The sequence below is a fragment of the Salvia splendens genome, chromosome 9 (genome assembly GCF_004379255.2).
Source record: "Salvia splendens isolate huo1 chromosome 9, SspV2, whole genome shotgun sequence".
Taxonomy (NCBI): Eukaryota; Viridiplantae; Streptophyta; class Magnoliopsida; order Lamiales; family Lamiaceae; genus Salvia; species Salvia splendens.
Genome location: NC_056040.1, coordinates 22,229,602 through 22,250,394, shown reverse-complemented (window position 1 = coordinate 22,250,394; position 20,793 = coordinate 22,229,602). Strand labels below are relative to the sequence as shown.

Sequence of the window (20,793 nt, the reverse complement as noted above, 5' to 3'; positions counted from 1 at the left end):
AATAATTATAGCACAAGTAAGAAAATATGTACTTCAATTAATCATTTTCAACTTTAGTGAAATGAACGAGATCAGAACTTATTAATTAGTCACAGCATTTATTAATTAGATCGCACCCCTGGGGCTGGGGTTTAATTTGGAGTGCAGGAAAAAAACATGTATTTATGGTTACAATAAATTTCTTCCATTTCAGACGACAAATACGGTACAAATTTAATGTACTCCGTATTATAATAAATTATTGTTTAAAACTGAATAAATTATTGTTTAAAACTGAACAAATTATGCCTACATAATGTGGATTGTTTAGCATCTACATTGTTATAGTACTTGCAATTTTCATCATATTGTTACACGTCGACATCAGGAATTTTATTTAATTATGCATATATACTACTCTGTCCGTTCATCATGTAAAGGATAGTAAATAGAGAAAATAAGTGGAATGTGAGACTCAATTTTAATACTTCCTTCGTCCCACCACAAGGATCAACTTTCTATTTTGAGTTGTTCCACCACAAGTGATCGATTTTCTTTTTTAGCTAAAAACAAAACTTCAACCATCTCTTATTTTATTCCATCTCTCTTTCTTACTTTATTCTCTCTTTATCTCTTTTACTTTTTCATCTCTCATACTTTACTCTCTCCACTTTAACCCATTATATATCATTTTCTTAATTCTCGTGCTCAAAAGAAATTCATCACTTGTAATGGGATGAAGGGAGTATTAGTTTTGTAATGGATTGTGAGTGTAAAAAATTAATGAAAGATGAGATCTGCATATCAAAAGTGGAATAAAATAAATAGTTAAATAGTGGACACTAGATAGAGAAAGTAGTTTTTGTATCATTCGGCCCAAAATAAAGACCAATAATTTTATGTTGATTTTGGAGAATATATGTTGATAGAGTATCCATCAAATAATATTTCTGCAATTTAACATTATTTCATGAAAATGCATCTAAGTGTGGCCAAACCCAAAGTGATGCTCAAGAATATTATGTTGATAGAGTAGTCATCAAATAATTTCGCTGCAATGAAAATGCGTCAAGAGTGATGTGCCAAAGCCCAACCCAATAAACTACTACTTTCAAATTCATGGTTGCCATGTCATGTTTATTGGGATAGCAGATTTTCGGTATCACAAAACAAAAGATTCCATTTTTTTAAGATGACACGAATATGAGTCTTCTTATTTATATTGATATCAACGGCTATAATTTTAATTCAAACATGATTGAAATTACAATATAATACATCGAATATATATTTGGATTAAAAAATAAATTAACTTGAAAGTACAAACATATAGTAATTACTTACTAATTTTATAGTAATATAAATGCCGATTAAGATAAAATATATTTAATGGAGAAAACGTGGAGCAATATGAATGTGATAGAAGTCTGATGAGATTTTGCGTGGCGTGTATTAATTGAATTTGTTGCGAGTAGTAATGGCCTCTAATTGTAGACTTAACACAAAATTTAACTCTTTCATTCCCATAGCCCTTCCCACTAGGACTTCCCGCACTTAAAAAAATCACAATTATTTAATTACGTAACGGAATTATAATTTTGATAAGGAATACGGGAAAATTGCGAATGAAATGAAGTTCAACGAGCCGTATATATAGAGTTTTAAAAAAAAATTAACTCGGACGTCCGACCCGGACGTCCGCCCGCCCGTCGCCCGGATATCCGAGGACATCCGACGTCCATACGGGACATCCGTATCCGAGTTGCTTTGTTATAATGGTGGACGTTCCGGTCGCCCGTCGCGGATGTCCGACCGGACGTCCGCCATTAGAGATGCTCTTAAATATTACTAGTATTGATATAGATGAGCCATTTGAAAAATCAAGCGCCGACACGACATACTATTTTTAAGGGCTGCAATTATACTAAATGATTAAACGGATTCCTCGTGGAGATTCCAGACTTTCATAGAAATTTTTTCAATTAAAAAAATAAATAGATTAAATCTTCGAGTGTGATTTGTGAAAGAGCAAATCATATTTTTTACCCTTAGGTCATCCACAATGAGGAGACGATATGACGGACGATGCGTCGTCCGCGCCCGACGCTTAGTCCGCGGACGAAGCGCGAACGATAGGGCATCGTCCGCGTCATCATCCGCCCACTGTGGGCGACGTGGACGATGCAACGCGTTTTAGTTTTTTGAAAAAAAAATTGAAAATTTTGTTATATATATATACCCTAGCTTCACTTTTCATTTGTAACTTTTTGATTAACTTTTAAACTTTCAAATTACGCTATAAAATGGATTCCGGTGGATACTCAAGTCCCAATTTTGTTATATATATACCCCAAGCCGAGCGCCTCCAGAGGTTGAGTGATGAGTTGAGCTGGAAGTTGGAGCTTTTGTAGGATAGTCATTTTTTTTTATTTCTAACTCGTGTAACTTTTTTTTTTAAATCAATGATATTTTTTCCCGTTCTTTTAGTTAATCGTTGTATTTTTTTAATAAGTTTGCATTTATATATTTGAAAACATTTAAATTAAATAACAAAATAATAGTAAAGTGCTTAGGGCGCCCCACTGTAAGTGAATTATAGGAGGATAAAATGCTGACATGGCGGTGCATAGGGCGGGCTTTAGGGCGCGCCCTCATTGTGGATGGCCTTAGGCATTGCCAAGCGTCGAATGTTGTTTATATTTTGCCTTTAGAGTTTTATTGCCTTTTTCTTATCCCGGACACTGACTGACTGACTCATCTAAAACCTAGTGCTATTTGTTAAATAAATTTCGCATGCTGAATATTGTCATTGCCAAAAATATACTCCATATAACTGATATCTATCTTTACTATCATCCAAGCAACTAACTTTTTAATAAACGATCTCCAACTTGGGATTTGTAACAGTTTTTTACTGCAGGTTGAAATTAAAAGACTAATTAGCTTTTAGTTGAATTATTCTTGGAGTTGATGATTTGGAATTTTATTTAATTTAAAATTATTGAAATGAATTTCGGTAATTATATAAACTGAGTGTCTCTCCCAAAACTTATAAATTTATATCTAGATGAAGTTTCGTAGAGATTAGATCTATAGGTTGGTTGGTACTAATTGCCATTATTACTCATGCTATGTTAATAAGTGAAGTTCTCATTTAAGTTATCTATGTTCTTCATATTGTTACTTTTTTGAAGTATGTTTGGCCAGTTGGAGAATGGCTATCCCCACCATTTGTGTTTGGTGATTACATAAACAGCTGATCCGGCAATTTTTACTATGTTTATGTTTTACAAAGATAATTTTTAAATATCTTAACTAAATTCAGTCTTAAATTTTGTGAATTGGGTCTTACTTCAAAAAATCCACAAACCACTTAACATGATTATTGACAACCAGTAGATTACAATATTAAATAGTCTAAACCAGTAGATTAAATTACAATATTAAACAGTCTAAAATAGACTATTATCGATTTATTAAAACACATTCGGTTAAACAAATAACATGGACAGTTTGGGCGAGTGGTCGAAGAGCATCCACAACGGTGGTGCCCAGCCCGCGTCCGTCCGCACCGCTGGCACGGCGCTGCTCGATGCATCGAGCAGCGCCGTGTTAGCGAGCAGGACACGTGGCGCGCGGCGATTGGGCAACGGCTTTGAGATTTTTTTTAATTAAAAATCGGTTTTTAATTAAAAAAAACGATAAAAAATTTAAAAAAAAAATTCACTTCCCAAAAATATTATATCCGTTTATTACCGTTTTTTACCACTTTTTAATTTTTATTTATTTTTTTCCCCCCAAAAATACACACTTTCATCTATAAATACCCCCACTTTCACACCCAAAAATTCACATCAAACTACACAATTCTCATCTTCATTCTCCCATATCCATTCTCATCTTCATTCTCTCATATCCATTTTCATCTTCATTCTCTCATACCCTACAACATAACAATGTCCGGCCAAGGCGATGACCACCCGCCCTCTCACGGTTTGAACCCCGAATGGTTCGGTTCACAACCGTTTCCTAGTCCGGAAACGGAATATTCGGCCCCTCCTCAAACCCAAGATTCGGGTGTTCCGGGTGGCTACCAGCCTTACCCAATCGACGACCAAGGTGCCTCCGAAGGGCGATACGGGTGGACACCGGATCCTAGGCCGACCGCCCCCTCCCAAACTCCGTCTCCTCCTACTCACGGTGTCCGCACACCGTACACTCCGACGGAGATGGATAAATTGTTCAAGGCGTACTTGGAAATCTCCGAGGATGCGGTGGTTGGCACGAACCAATCCGACGATCACTTTTGGTGGCGCGTCTCTCGCCGGTACAATGAAAACCGGCTCTGGGAACGATCGAGCGCAACGAGAGTATGGTGCACAACTCCATCGGCCGAGCCAACGAAGAAATTGGCAAGTTCAATGGCTATTTCCTCCAGAAGACGCGGAATGCCGGGAGCGGCCGGAGCGAGGTCGACATCATCACTGCCGCGCTGAGCACCTACCAATCCATGAACGGCAAGTCGTTCAAGTACCTCAACGTTTGGCAGGACACGCGGACGCACCTGAAGTATATGGGAGGCTTAACATCCTCCTCTAGCGGCTCCTCCAAACGGTTAAGGTCGGTATCCCTATCCGACGCCGGCTCTGAAGAAGTGGCTAGCCAACTCGCCGGAGCTAACTTGGGTAGCCCCGACGCCGGACCAAGTGGTTCCCGACGCCGACCGCAAGGAAGGAAGAAGGCGGAGGCCGGCCGCTGTCTCGCCGCGACTCCATCTGCCCCCGCTCCCTATGCGCCACCTCCACCCCCGAACAACTCGTTGTGGATGCTCTTAGGCCAACTCAATATGGCCGATAGGTCAACTATGACCCCCACGCAACTTCAAACGCACGAGACCATGATATTGGGTCTCCAAAAACAATTGGGGTTAGTGTCGCAGGATGAGTAGTCTTCCTCAGGTAATATTAGCTAATAATTATGTAATTTTAAATTTTTAGGAGTTTAATTATGTAATTTTTAATTTTTAGTATTTTAATTATGTAATTTTTAGGATTTTAATTATGTATTTTTTATTTTATTTGTAATTTGTAATATTATTTAGGTTTTTTTAATGAATTTTAGTATTATGGAAATGTTTTTGTTTAATTGAATTTTAAATTAATTGTGCCCGTCCTTGCGGAAGAGCACAGCTGTGGGTGTTGTGCTCTTGCCAGAGAGCAGACAGAAAAAGTGGGCCCGGGCCCACAACCGTGCCGCTGGCAAGAGCACGGTTGTGGATGCTCTAAGGCCCCAGATTTAGGCTCTCGTCCGAAAGGGCGTGGTTCAAATCCCGCAGCTGTCCCTCAAAATTCTTTTTTCCATTTTTTGGCATAGAATAAAATTAGTGTTTTTTTACATGGAATAAAATTAGTGTTACCTTCAATTCTCATATGGTTTGATTTTTCTTAATGGTCAATTGATATTAACACGTTCAAGTATATTATGTTGATATGCTTGTCTCAATATATTGACATATCTATGTCATTTGTTGATATTTTTAATATTTAATTCATTCCTTAAAAATGAATTTTCGAAGGAGTTCAAGTCTTAATATACATTGTAAAATAAGAGAGAAATATAAAGAAATAGTGATTGAAATATTGTAGTGGAGAATAAATCTCATTTCATTAAAAAAAAATTAAATAAAAAGTGTATAATTTTGAGATACAACCTAAAATTAAAATAGTTCATATTATTAAGAGATGGAGGGGAATAGTATATTGACATTGTTTTATGCTGCATGGTTATACTAAATATTGATAAAATGACTATTTTTCTGTTGATAAAATTATATTGATGTACAAATATAATTGACTTTATATATAGTCGCAATATATATTTAATGTCGCATTAGGCCATCCACAATGGGGCGGACGATAGCGCATCGTCCGCGTTATCGTCCGCCCACTGTGGGCGACGCGGACGATGCAACGGGTTTTAGTTTTTTTTTTTAAATTCGAAAATTTTGTTATATATATACCCCAACTTCACTTTTCATTTGTAACTTTTCGATTAACTTTTAAACTCTTAAATTACGCTATAAAATGGATTTCGGTGGATACTCAAGTCCTAGTAGTCCGATGTTTGGAGATGGCGCACGGTGGCCGAGTACACAACCTGACGAATATCGGTCGTTCGACGCCAACACGCAGTATGATTCGGACTTCAGTACGGATTCGTACGGTCTCTAACTCGTGTAGGATAGTTGGGGCTTTTGTAGGATAGTCATTTTTTTTATTTCTAACTCGTGTAACTTTTTTTTTAAATCAATGAATTTTTTGCCGTTCTTTTAGTTAATCGTTGTGTTTTTTTAATAAGTTTACATTTATATATTTGAAAACATTTAAATTAAATAACAAAACAATAGTAAAATGCTTAGGGCGCGCCTTAGGGCGCCCCACTGCAGGTGGAATGGCAGGAGGATAAAATGTTGACGTGACGGTGCATAGGCGGGCTTTAGGGCGCGCCTTAGGGCGCCCCATCGTGATGGCCTTATAAGATTAGATCTATGTATAATAAGATATTTAAATAAGACTAATTTTGTTGATATATTAATGATAATGACAAAAGGAATCCAAATAAATAATGGATGCATTGAATAAATGAGGAGAAAAAAATCAGATTATAAAATGGAGAAACAGAGGAGAGAGAAATCATATACTCCTAGTATAAAGTGAGATGATAGAGAATCAAAATACGGCTAAAAAAAGTGTGAGATTGGTAAAAAAAATTAAAAATAGTAAAAGAATATCTCAAACGTTACAGAGACCTCTATTATATTTATTTTTATTAGGTACCACCTGAAATATACAAATTTCATTGTAAAAAAAAACTTTTGCATAGTTTACTAGATATAATTAGTAGAAAAACGAAAAAAACATAAGTAACCAGTTCATATTTATACCCTTTCTTAAGAGGATTAGTAATAATTTATCGATTATCTCTTTAGTAACTTGAACTCTCAATCTAAGTTAAAAGATAAATTTTCTAATACATAATTTAACGTTAATGGTCTCCCTTAACCTCTCCTGCTAAATGAAAGAGAAAAACAAAAAAACGAGAAAGAAACAAAATCCAAATTGACGACATAACTAAACGTGGGTCTTACAACGTATTTTCTGGTCAAGATTGGATCCTAAGTCATTACACGTAATGATTATTCCTATGTACTTATAAGAGAAACATATTGCTGCTTACGAATAAGCTTGTAAGAGCATCCACAACCGTGCTCTTGCCAGTGGCACGGTTGTGGGCCCGGGCGGTACTATTCATGCCTGCTCTCTGGCAAGAACACAACACCCATAACTGTGCTCTTCCGCAAGGACGAGCACAATTAATATAAAATTCAATTAAACAATAACATTTCCATAATATTAAAATCCATTTAAAAACCATAATAAATATTACAAATTACAAATAAAATTAAAAAATACATAATTAAAATCCTAAAAATTAAAAATTACATAATTAAACTCCTTAAAATTAAAAATTACATAATTAAAATCCTAAAAATTAAATATTACATAATTAAACTCCTAATAAGACTACGCATCCGGCGGGATCAACCCCAATTGTTTTTGGAGACCTTTTATCATGGTCTCGTGTGTTTCAAGTTGCGTGGGGGTCATAGATGACCTATCGGCCATATTGAGTTGGCTTAAGAGCATCCACAACGAGTTGTTCGGGGGTGGAGGTGGCACATAGGGAGCGGGAGCGGCTTCGGGAGTGGCTTCGGGAGTCGAGCCGCGACGACGGTTGGCCGCCGCCTTCTTCCTTCCTTGGGGGCGGCGTTGGGAACCGCTCGGTCCGGCGTCGGGGCTACCCAAGTTAGCTCCGGCGAGTTGGCTAGCCACTTCTTCCGAGCCGTAGTCGGATAGGGCTACCGACCTTGATCGTTTGGAGGAGCCGCTAGAGGAGGATGTTATGCCTCCCTTATACTTCGGGTGCGTCCGCGTCTCCTGCCAAACGTTAAGATATTTGAACGACTTACCGTTCATGGATTGGTAGGTGCTCAGCGCGGCGGTGATGATGTCGACCTCGCTTCGGCCGCTCCCGGCATTCCGGGACTCCTGGATGAAATAGCCGTTGAACTTGCAAATTTCTTCGTTGGCTCGGCCGATGCAGTTGCGCACCATACTCTCGTTGCGCTCGATCGTTCCGGGCGGCCGGTTTGCATTGTACCGGCTAGAGACGTGCCACCAAAAGTGATCGCCGGATTGGTTCGTTCCAACCACCGCATCTTCGGAGATTTCCAAGTACGCCTTGAACAATCTTTCCATCCGCCGGTGAGTACGGTGTGCGGACACCGGCGCGAGATGGAGGAATCGGCATTTGGGAAGGGGCGCGATGCCTAGGCTCCGGTGTCCACCCGTAGCGCCCTTCGGAGGCACCTTGGTCGTCGATTGGGTATGGACGATAGCCACCCGGAACGGCCGAATCTTGGGTTTGAGGAGGGGCCGAATATTCCATTTCCGGACTAGGAAACGGTTGTGAACCGAACCATTCGGGGTTCCAACCGTGGGAGCCCGAAGGGTTATCGTCTTGGCCGGACATAGTGATGTTGTAGGGTATGAGAGAATGAAGATGAAAATGGATATGAGAGAATGGAGATGAGAATGGATATTGGAGAATGATGATGAGAGTTGTGTAGTTTGATGTGAATTTTTGGGGTGAAATTGAGGGTATTTATAGATGAAAGTGTGTATTTTTGGGGTAAAAAAAATGAAAAAAAAATTAAAAAGGTGTAAAAAACGGTTATAAACGGATATATTTTTTTGGGGAAGTGAAATTTTTTTTTATTTTTTATCGGTTTTTTTAATAAAAAACCGATTTTTTTTTTAAAAAAAAGTTTAAACACAACGGCTATGCCGTTGACCAATGGGAGCGTGACACGTGTACGTCCGCTGGCACGGACGTGCTCGATACATCGAGCAGCGCCGTGCCAGCGGCGCGGCTGCAGCGGCGGCGGTCCTTCGCCTTGCCAACGGCGCGGACGGCGGTGGCGACTTTCGCCACCGCTGCGGATGCTCTAACATTTGATAAGTTTTGATTTTTCAATCTGTTACCGTTTTGATTCCATTCATTTTTTGATGTTAAAGTACACAAATTAATTGCTTTAATCATTGAACCGATTTTTTTCGAACAAGCCAAGAAATTTATCTTCGTGCATATTTCCACTGCTCGATAAGGAAGAATTTCATTGCCAAAAATAATAGTACAAATGAAATGTGAGTTTATTAGAATTGAAAATTAAAAAAAATTACTCCATCCGTCTCATAATAAGAGTCTTATTTCACTTTTACCATAAATGATAAGTAGGCCCCACATTTCACAGACTTATTTCACTCACATTTTTATTATAAAACTAATACATATAAGTAAGATTCATATTCCACTAAGAGCATGCGCAGCGGTGGCGTCCGTCGCCAGCGGACGCACACGTGGCGGCACGGGATTGGGCAACGGCGTAGCCGTTGCATTCAAACTTTTTTTTAAAAAAAATCGGTATTTAATTATAAATAATGCTAAAAAAAATTTCCAAATCCCAAAAATATGGCCGTTTTTTCCCCGTTTTTTCTAATTTTTTGTGATTTTTTTTATTTTTTTTCCTAAAATCATCTATAAATACACACATTCATCACTCATTTATCACATCAATTCATCTCTCATTCATAATTCTTATACAAACTATCAACACATTCAACCTTCACTCAAAACATCAAATGGATTTCACTCATCTCATGGCGGAAGCGGAGCACGAAGAACAAGAATACTACGAACAAGACACACAATGCGCGATACTCGAATCCACAATCAACTACAAGAAGACCTAATCAACCACATGTGGGCGACATTCGGCAACGAGTAGTGGTTTTTTTTAATTTTTAGGATTTTAATTATGTAATTTTTAATTTTTAGGATTTTAATTATGTAATTTTTCATTTTTAGGATTTTAATTATGTAATGTTTAATTTTATTTGTCATTTGTAATATTTATTGTGGTTTTTAAATGAATTTTAATATTATAGAAATGTTATTGTTTAATTGAATTTTAAATTAGTTGTGCCCGTCCTTGCGGAAGAGCACAGTTGTGGGTGTTGTGCTCTTGTCAGAGAGCAGGCATGAATAGTACCGCCCGGGCACACAACCGTGTCGCTGGCAAGAGCACGGTTGTGGATGCTCTAACTTATTCAACTCATTTTACATTAAATTTCTTAAATACGTGTCATAACTAAATAGAACTCTTATTATGAAACGGAGGAGGTAGGACTTTTAATTAATAAGACTAGAGAGAGTAAGAGTGTCCACAGTAGGGAGCCGCAGCTCCCGCCAAGGACACGGCTGGGCTGCGGCTTCCTATAGGGGTTGAAACTGAGGGCCAACTAGTTGGCGTGGACACGGCGGGGGGTAGGGCCGCGGCTCCCTATTGTGCGGCACCGGCGGCCGGAAAACTTTATTATTATTTTTATTATTGTTTTAGTTTTTTTTGATAAAATATTCTGATTTGTGATAAAAAATAATGTGATTTGTGATAAAATAATGTAATTTGTACCAACAATTGAAAAAATAATGTGATTTGTGACCGTGGCTTGTCCACTATTGGGGTGGATAACTTTTTTTTATAGTTGCGGACAAATTTTTGTGGCTGAGGAAAAAAATTGTGGCTTGGCCTTAGAGTGTCCAAACTATTGTGGCGGACATTCTAAATAGTAAGATCGAGATCCAAATGAAGAGCTCAAGAAGTTTAAGTCCCTATAAAATTTTTAACTTTATTTTAAAGGGATATTTGCATCTAATATCAAGGAACTTTTAAGAAGTTGGATTTTTCACACGAATTTTGAAATTGACAAATAATATAAAGAACTTTACCCCGAGTTTGTTATTTCCCACTAATGAAAAAATCCCCACAAATAATATTTTGATACGGATTTTTTCATAATTTCTCGCAATAATTTTGAAAGCTTCAAGTTTTTCAGTCTTTGAAGATAGTTTTTCTTGAAGCACACCCTCCAAAATTGTTCTTCAATCTATTAAAATAAGAGCATCCACAGTGGTGCGGATGCCCGGTGGACATCCCCGTGTACATCCCAAATACACCTCATGTCATGTCATAAGGAATTCTCACTGCACTGCCATGTCATAAGGACTTCCCACTGAACAGTGGCGGACATCCCCAAGGACATCCCGACGGACTTCTCACAATAATAAAAATTCACAAATTCACCAAATTAAACAATTTACGGAATTAAAATTTCGCCACGATTACGGAATAAAAATTTCATTTAAAATATAAAATAAACGGGACGTCCGTGCGGACGTCCGTGGGGTCAACGCAATGGCGGACGTCCCAGGAACGCCGCGGAACTTCAGTATCCGCAGCAGACGTCCGTATCCGCGTCACCGCTGCGCAATGGCGGACGTCCCGTGCGGAACTCCGGTACGCCGGCCGGACGTCCGCCGGGACGGGCGCAATTGTGGATGCTCTAACATGAATTTTTTCATTCGTGGGAAAAACCAATTTGGGGTAAAGTTCGTGATATTATTTGTCAATTTTAAAGTTCATGTGAAAAATTTAACTTTTTAAAAGTTTCATGATATTAGATGTCAATGTCCTTATTTGAAATGACATGTAATTAGATATTATTGTATGATGTGTCGAGTTCGAGTCCTCTTAATATCAATTGTAAAGTTTGAGTCTTCTTGATATCAGTTATAATTTTAAAAATAAATAAATAAATAAATAAATTTAAAATTATATAAAATATAGGAGTACCTAGTTTGGAATAAAATTTAGTAAATATAATGTATCCTAATTATTTTTCCTGTATCCAAACGAAATACTAGTAATATTCCCTCTATTGTATAGAATAGATTGAATAACAAACAAAATAAAACCCAAGTTTCTCGTCAGACGCAAATATAAACAATGGTGTCCAGTGTCCTATTTCACGTGAGATATCGCAAATCCAAAAATAACTTTAACTGAATTACTTGGCAAGATAATTAAGATGAGCATGAAATGATGAAATCTGGAAACATAATTAGACGTGGCACATAATTTCGTAATACCTTCCCTAGTTCCGCCTTCACCTCCACGCCAAATACGACCAAAATCGGAACCGCCATCCCTTCTTCTCTCTATTTATCAATCACCATACACACATTCATTTTTCATTCATCATCCTTATCTCTCTATTCACTCATTTCCTTTTCTACTATCAACAATGCCTATCTCCACCCTCACCGCCTTGCTCACCCACGTCGCCGCTCATTTTCCTTCCCGCCGCGCTCTCAGCCTCTCCGCCAACTTCGATCTCACCCATGCACGCCTCAATCAACTCGTCGATCGCGCCGCCGCTCACCTCCTCGCCGCCGGCCTCAAACCCGGCGATGTCGTCGCCCTCACCTTCCCCAACACCGTCGAGGTACAATTCAATCAATTCGTCAATTCGACTGATTTTACTTTTATTGGAAAGTAAAAAATTGTTCTGTTTCGGTTGCAGTATGTGATCATGTTTCTGGCCGTAATACGCGCCCGAGCAACGGCCGCGCCGCTCAACTCCGCCTACACATTCGACGAGTTCGATTTCTACTTGTCGGACTCAGAATCGAAGCTCCTAATCACGTCAGAGGAAGGCAACGAGCAGGCGCAGGCCGCCGCCGCGAAGCTCAATATTCCTCATCTCTCCGCCGCGCTGCCCAACGGCGAATCGGAAATCACTCTATTCCCAAATCAATCCGACGTGGACGCCGAATCGGTCGCTAAACTCACCAACGACCCCTCCGACGTGGCTCTGTTCCTCCACACGTCCGGCACCACCAGCCGACCCAAAGGCGTGCCGCTGACTCAGCACAACCTCTTCTCCTCCGTTGAAAACATCAAATCGGTCTACAAATTAACCGAATCCGACTCCACCGTCATCGTCCTTCCCCTGTTCCACGTCCACGGCTTGTTAGCCGGCTTACTCAGCTCGCTCGGCGCCGGCGCCGCGGTGGCCCTCCCCGCCGCCGGTAGGTTCTCGGCGTCGACCTTCTGGACCGACATGAAACGATACAACGCGACGTGGTACACCGCCGTGCCGACGATCCACCAGATCGTGCTCGACCGCCACCTCAGCAAGCCCGAGCCGGCCTACCCGAAGCTCCGGTTCATCCGGAGCTGCAGCGCGTCGCTGGCGCCGGCGATACTGGCTCGGCTGGAGGAGGCGTTCGGGGCGCCGGTGCTGGAGGCGTATGCGATGACGGAAGCGACGCATCTGATGACGTCGAATCCGCTGGCCGAGGACGGGCCCCACAAGGCCGGGTCGGTGGGGAAGCCCGTGGGGCAGGAGATGGCTATTTTGAACCAGAATGGTGTTGTGCAAGCCCCTAATGCGAATGGAGAGGTTTGCATAAGGGGGCCTAATGTCACCAAGGGTTACAAGAACAATGTTGAAGCCAATAAATCGGCTTTTTTGTTTGGATGGTTTCATACCGGGGATTTGGGATACTTGGATTCAGATGGATATCTCCATCTTGTTGGAAGAATCAAGGAAATGATCAACCGTGGAGGTACTAACTAATCTTTTATGATTCTCATACTAATCATTCATTGTTTTTGGGTTGTGATTTTGTTTCCTAGTTAGCTTAGCGGTCCCAAAAATGTCTATCGTTTTGATGGGCTTGCAGTTGTTGAGATGAGAGTAGCAGCCTTGGTTAAATATTGTCGTTTTCATATAGTAGTGTATGATTTCTTGGGAGTGTGAATTTTTGTTTGATGATTGGTTTATGCAGGGGAAAAGATTTCACCGATTGAAGTAGACGCAGTCCTATTGTCCCATCCTGAAATTGCTCAAGGTGTAGCGTTTGGTGTCCCAGATGACAAATATGGTGAAGAGGTAAGAAGACTAAGGAGAGTCATTTTACTCACTTCTCTGCTTGTTTCAAATAAGTAGTATAATCTGTCTGTCACGAGATTATTGGAACTTAAATTTGTGAACGCAACCAATGACTGCTTTTTTTTAATGTCATACAGTATGATGTAACCAACCCACTTGTAAACAGATTATTACACACCTTGTCTTATGCCACTTGTTATATTTAACCAACTTCTATATTTTATATTTTCAAGCCGAAAAAACATCTTTTTCACCGTTTGCATTCAAGTCATATGCCACACTGTAACCAATCAATTTTTCTACACCAATTTACCAATATTTGCGCTTTTTAGGTGTTAACTATAACCTTTAAGGTCATTTGATGATGTATGTATCTTTATTGCTTAGTGTTGAGTTGTTGGTGGTGTTCAGATAAATTGTGCAGTTATTCCAAGGGAGGGGTCGAAGGTAGATGAGGAAGAGGTGATCAAGTTCTGCAAGAAAAATTTGGCAGCATTCAAGGTCCCTAAGAAGGTTTTCATCACTGATTCACTCCCTAAAACTGCGTCTGGGAAAATCCAGAGGAGGATTGTTTCTGAGCACTTCCTTGCACAGATATCTACTGCTAAGGTCCCCAAATTTGGAGCCTAAGCCTAAGCCTAAGCCTAAGCCTAAGCCTAAGCCTAAGCCTAAGCAGTGCTCATTCAAAATCATGGTGATGCAGGATTCTTACACATCAGAAGAAGAATATGAATGTTTTATTCAACTTCAGTGATATGCAAATTTTTATGTCACTGTTGAACAGTACTATAATATCATATGAAGTTATGTACTAGTATTCTTTAGTTTGCTCAATTATGAAATGTGGCATATAAGTAGCAGTTTTAGCAAACTCATCTTCAAAATTCATTAAGGTCACAAGCTAAGCAGAGGACATTATAAAACAATCTCGAAAACCATTTAGCAGCAAACACCAAACATAGTAGGAAAAATTATATTGCTAGCTAGATAGTAATAAACTTGATATGTGTAAAAATTGATGGCGTAAACATGCATGATATGAGAACAATTCCATCAACAATTTCTTTTATTCTAAGAATAGTAGTAGTGGCTATGACAAGGGGTAACAAGGTCACCCTTATTTATATTACGTCTATATATGATTCAATAGAAAAGCTAGCTAGCATGCACATTATTACAAATGAAATAACAAGACAAAGTGCAATGGCGTGTTAGTTGGCACGCGACTTTATTATGTCGAAACTCATCTCGCTGGCGTCTGTTGCTTGGAGTTCATACTGAATCCCGTCCAGTTCTCTCTTGAACCGATCTTTTGAGCTAGCGTACACCATCTTCATCCTCACAACCGCGGTTTCAGGCGACCTAAGCGAATCGCAATAAAATTAGTAAAATGGTTTTAATTTGTAGTGGTACTACTATCTAGTGCTAGGTGTAGGTACCATGCAATGAAGAAGATCTTGCTCTTCTGGCAGTTCTCATTGGTTGTGAAGTCAAAATCGAAAACAGCGTAGCGACACTCATCGGAGGGGAGGGAGGACATGAAGACGTCGTAGGATTCATCAGGGCCGCCCAGCTTGTCGACCACCACTTGATAATCTAGGATCATGAATGTGATGAACCGATAGTTCCTCTTCGCCTTCAGCTCCAAGAATTTCAGCTTGCACTCGTCATCGATTGCCATTCCAGATGCCGAATTCGCCTATTCATTCATTATTTTGATCAAACTTAAACACATACGACACACAAACCATTTTTATTAAAACAGAACACACCAATATATTTTTCAATAATATCACAACGTTAATCATCAAGATCTATCAAATCTCCACTTCTCTAGCTAGCTAATATTACCATTTCAAAACAAATGGCAAGTTTGACACATTTCAATTAATTGATAGATCCAAAAAGAGAAACAATAAATATTATAGGTTGTGTTATGAATAATGGGATGAAAAGGAAAATAAGGCATGCAGAATGTAATGGAAGAGAGGTACCATTTTGTCTTCCGATCTGCAAAAAAAACAAACAAAAAAGTGAAAAAAGAAAAGAAGGAGATCAGAAAAATGGGAAATTGGTGTGTTTTTATAAGAGGGATAAAATTACTTGGCGAAGAAGATGAATTGAATGGCCAAGGATTGTCTCCTAAACATAGACATGCCCTTTCTTTTCCTATCTCAAAACACTCCTATTATCACTCTACCAGATTTGCTCTTTTTATATTTACAATATACTCATAAGAATCAGATGTACTCCACATGTTATTTCTCATAAATTGCTGAGCTTAAAGTTTTATGTCACCTTATATTTTGCATGCATCTGTGTAAGACTATATCAAATTTAGTCTCTATTTATAAAGGATGGATATTTCTAAATTTTGATAATTTTTAAATATAATATAATATAATATAATATAATCTATTTAATATTAAAAAAATTGAACCAATGAGATAGTGACAAATGGCATCACGGCAGAGGATCCCCATCCGAGAGACCATAGGGTCTCATTCGAATGAGATGGAGAGAGAGAGAGAGAGAGAGAGACCATATAGTATTAGTTCTCTCTCTTTTTTTAATTTATGGATAAGATGGAAAGAGAAATTTTGTCATGAATAAACATGGTCTTAGATCATAAAATGTACTACTAGCTTCTGCCAGCAAAGTAATGAAATAAGTAAATACTATGAATAAGGTGTAGATATAGAGAAACTTGACAAAAACAAAAATTGTACTGTATTCTCTAATAATCATCTGGTGTGAAATGTTACAAACAATCATCCACACTTTTATCAAGATTTATCAGCCAACAAAATTAACAACTTTGGTTCCCTGCTTTTTCTTTATCTTCACATCTTCGTCTTTCCCAGCGAGTGGAACCACAGGAACAAAGTCGTCTTCAAGGTCATCGCCCGACAACTTGGTTATCCGGTTAGGCCTTACATAAACTTCATTTGTATACATACAAAGGGTATTTCTTGATTAGTTAAGAGGCCAAACACATTTCACACCAGTAAAACATTATACACAAACTCGTTATCGACATTATCATGAAGTGTATGTGTTCAGGAATTAATGAAATGAAGGGATAATATTCTTGCAAAGAATTGATAGCATGATCTTCAGAAGTACAATCAATTCTTATTCAGTTTGAAATATGTATAATTAGACTCGGAGCAAAAGGAACAAAGACGTGGACACCACTTACATGATTGACCAGCCGTACCAGCTTCATTGTTGATACTGATGTGTTTAGTGGGACAATCTCTTGCCAAATGTGTCACACCTCCACAAATTTTACAGCTCCCACCCTGCAAATTTTAGACAACATATCATATGACGGTTTTTTCAGGCAGCTACAGAGGTGCCAAGCATGTGTATACTGTGTGTGTGTTTTATATTTACAATAACCCTCGACATAGATAGGAATATGAACTTCCCCAAGCATAATGAGGGGTATTATCATGTTAATTAGAGCTTTGATGCACTTTTTCCCCCATGATTTACAGTTTGAAGGTGTAAAGTGTAAACAGTATAAAAATGCAACTAAAATGAGAACAAATGAATCAAGCAGAAAAGAGAATAGCAGCTACTAAACTCAATTTCTGTGTTTATCTACAAGGAGTTTAGTACACAAATATTTATCCAGCCACGATGACTTATATTTTACTACTATGTATTACTATTATTTCTTTAGTAGTTGTTAACACAAGGAGTTTTGTTACTCCTTATGCATTAGATTGTTATAGATAAGTTTATCTGTTAAAGTTTGATTTGGTTTAAGAATTCATTTCATTAAGAGTCTAATAAGATAAAAAAAATTAGATGGATTTTACATGTGTTTAATTTGCAAGTTACAATTACTGATGGACCTTAGAAATAATCTTAGGTCCAAGCATTTGTCATGTGCTAATTCATAATTAGCATTTCTAACCAAAATGATAAGTTTATATTCTTCAAACATAGTTCTAAAACCTAACCATATCTGTCTAGTCATTCAAAGTAAAGAGACCCTTATAGTTTTACTAAGTTTGGATCCTTAATAGTGTCGTATAATAGGGCATTGCCGCATTGTTCTATATTATCTTCATTATTTATCATGCCTATCACACCCTATGTTTCGTATTCCAAGATATAATAAGCAAATGCTTACGATGCTTCCGCTTATCACTCTGTATCAAATTGTATAATGTAAAGTTGACAAGAAATAAACTAATTTGTTTATATTAACAAGCCCAATAAATAAATGCAGTTCTAACATAATGCATCATTCATTGTATGAGATTCCAAATGAACACAAATTCAGTTTTGTACTAATAGTTTACCTTTGGGTAAATTCCACGGGTATTCTTTGGACAATCTTTACTCAAGTGCCCAGTTTCATTACATATAAAACAATTGGCATATTTTGTTCCTCCTGCAACACCAAAACAGACAGCTCATAATATGTCCCAAACACCCTGAGCACAATAGTCAACGAGTTATAGAATCTGTAAAATTCTTATTAATATATTATGCTACGGAATCCATAATTACATAATTAGGAAGCAGTACAACGCATTGAGACAAGAAGGTTCACAGGGGAAATACTCAAAGGTTATGGCTATATGTAATACATGATTTATGCAAAACATATAAATCAAATTAGAAACAAAGAAAGTCATTTGAAGTCTGAATACTTAGATGCATGGCAAAACTAAAAATTGAAAAAACCACATCCTGCTTCACATGATTCTAACACAGTTCTACAACACGGCTAGGCTATTGATAAAATTCATGGGAAACCTCTACATTCTTCAGAGCTTCCAATTTGACCGCCACTCTTAGGAAAATAGAAAGTAAAACAATGGCAACAACTAATGTATGTAAATAAAATGAGTACAATACTGAAATGCAAAAGCATTGCCGCCTTGAATTTGATAGCATCACCATTGGAATTATTTACACAGAAATAGAATGGATGAATAGAACAAATCATGCTCCTTGAATTAATTAGATGATCAAAGACTTAAGTAAATCAGATGAGAGTAATATTGTTTGGTCTACAAAAACATAGAATGTGAATATCAATCGCCGGTCTTTCATTTTGAGGAGTAAAGTCAAACTCTTGTAGACTCGCTCCCTTACCAGAAAGTAGCACTTTTGTATCTCACCGTTAATTACTGACAAGAAGCATAACTTACCTTTTCAGGAGCAGATTTTATTTAGGTGAAAGAAAAATTAAACAAAGGGATCAAGGGAATTATGATTTATGATCAGAGAAAGAGAGATCTCCTAACCTAACTTATGCACACGTTGAGTAGTTTTACATGGTAATGAAACTAGTTACTGCTTCTGCTCAATCAAATACGTCATCAAATAATGAGAAAAAAGGGTTAACAATGGCAGTATAGACTGAAATTATTAGCTCATTCAATCAAAGAAGACAATTAAACATGTGTTTTAACTATAGCCAAAAAATGCTATCGACGGAATGATGATGCAGAATGGAACATGCATCTTACAAAATTCTATATTTAAAAAGCATACCATCTTGAAGAGGTTGGGTGCAGTGAGCCAGAGAATGCCCCATTTCTCCACAATTGTAACACAATTTCCTATCTGTAGACTCTTCATTCTGGTTAGGGCAGTTCTTAAGACTGTGGCCGCGTTGCCGACAAGACAAACAGATCTGCATACATGATCCAAGAAGATGAGCAAAATCAATACTATCTCAGAGAACTCAAATTTCAATTCATCATCAGACACTTCATTTAAAATGGAGTCAAATATCAATCAACAAAAAAATGAGGCACAACCACAACTGATTTTCCAAACTTATATGCAAGCATACAGAAAAAAAATTCTGTAAAACCTTCTCTCACATACACAAAACAAAACTGAATTGAACTCCCACATTTTATTCTCTTCACAGCAAAGGCTAGAACTCACTTACAACAATAATATTAATAACAATGAAAAAAGGAAAATAAAAATCGAATAAAGAGCAATGCACAAACAAAAGGCTCATCCATTAAATTTAATCTCGCTTAGAGATTTTGCAATAAAAAGAAGCAATAAGAGTAGGAAACAGCAGAAAATAAAATATAGTACTAGAAAATAGACTCTGAATTGGTATAAAAAAGGGGACCTTGTTCCTTTCCCACTCAGATTTCTTGGGACAATTCTTGGCAATGTGGTCGGGCGCTTTGCATATGTAGCAGCTCTCACCGGGCTTCATACCGGTGACTCTGAGCGGGTGCTTCTTTCCGGATGATTTCCTGACTTTGTTTGGATTAGTGGAGTCAGAACTTTTGCGATTGAAATTGCTTTTCTTCTTTTTCTTTTTATTTGGGTCCGGTGGCGGCGGCGGCGGGAAAAGCTCCGGGTGAGCTTCTTTGTACCGTTTTCTCGCTATTTGTTGTCTTTTACTCACCATCTCTCTCTCAAGATTTCGCAGAGAAGAGGCAAATACTACTCCGTACTCAAGATTTTAGGGACGCCCTGCAAATGTTAAAAACAAGGGTTTTAGAGCCTCCACATGGTAATTACATATTTAATACGGAATGTTTCACCTTTGTTTTAATTTAGTACAAAAAGTATTAAGTTTACATATTTCATACAAAAAGTTACTTAAAGTTACAAACTAATACATTCCATTAAATCTCTATTAATATTGTTACTTTCAATTACATCATACATACCAAAAGTTTCGTCAATGTTTAAAATTTGTACAAAAAATTTTAAATTAAAATTTTCCATTAATTATTTCAAACACAGTTATTTTTATTACTCACAAAAATAAAAAACACAGAGAAAAAAATCACCACTCTTCACCATCAAATTAGCGAATTGCATTTTATTGTCAAAACATTCTCATGTAACAATGGAGAATACAACTAAAAAGATATTGAATCTTTTTATA

General features: G+C 37.9%; 1 protein-coding gene and 1 pseudogene across 1 annotated transcript; one reads left to right on the top strand and one right to left on the bottom strand.

Moving 5' to 3' along the window:
• The first annotated feature begins 12,121 nt into the window (after positions 1 to 12,121).
• Positions 12,122 to 14,729, top strand: LOC121748812 (probable CoA ligase CCL9). Its single transcript, XM_042143344.1, has 4 exons — positions 12,122 to 12,443; positions 12,522 to 13,569; positions 13,792 to 13,895; positions 14,307 to 14,729. The coding sequence occupies exons 1-4, from the start codon at positions 12,243 to 12,245 to the stop codon at positions 14,523 to 14,525; spliced, it is 1,572 nt and encodes a 523-aa protein (XP_041999278.1). The 5' UTR covers positions 12,122 to 12,242; the 3' UTR covers positions 14,526 to 14,729.
• A 245-nt stretch (positions 14,730 to 14,974) lies between these two features.
• Positions 14,975 to 20,380, bottom strand: LOC121748813 (annotated as a pseudogene).
• Between the last annotated feature and the right edge of the window lie 413 nt (positions 20,381 to 20,793).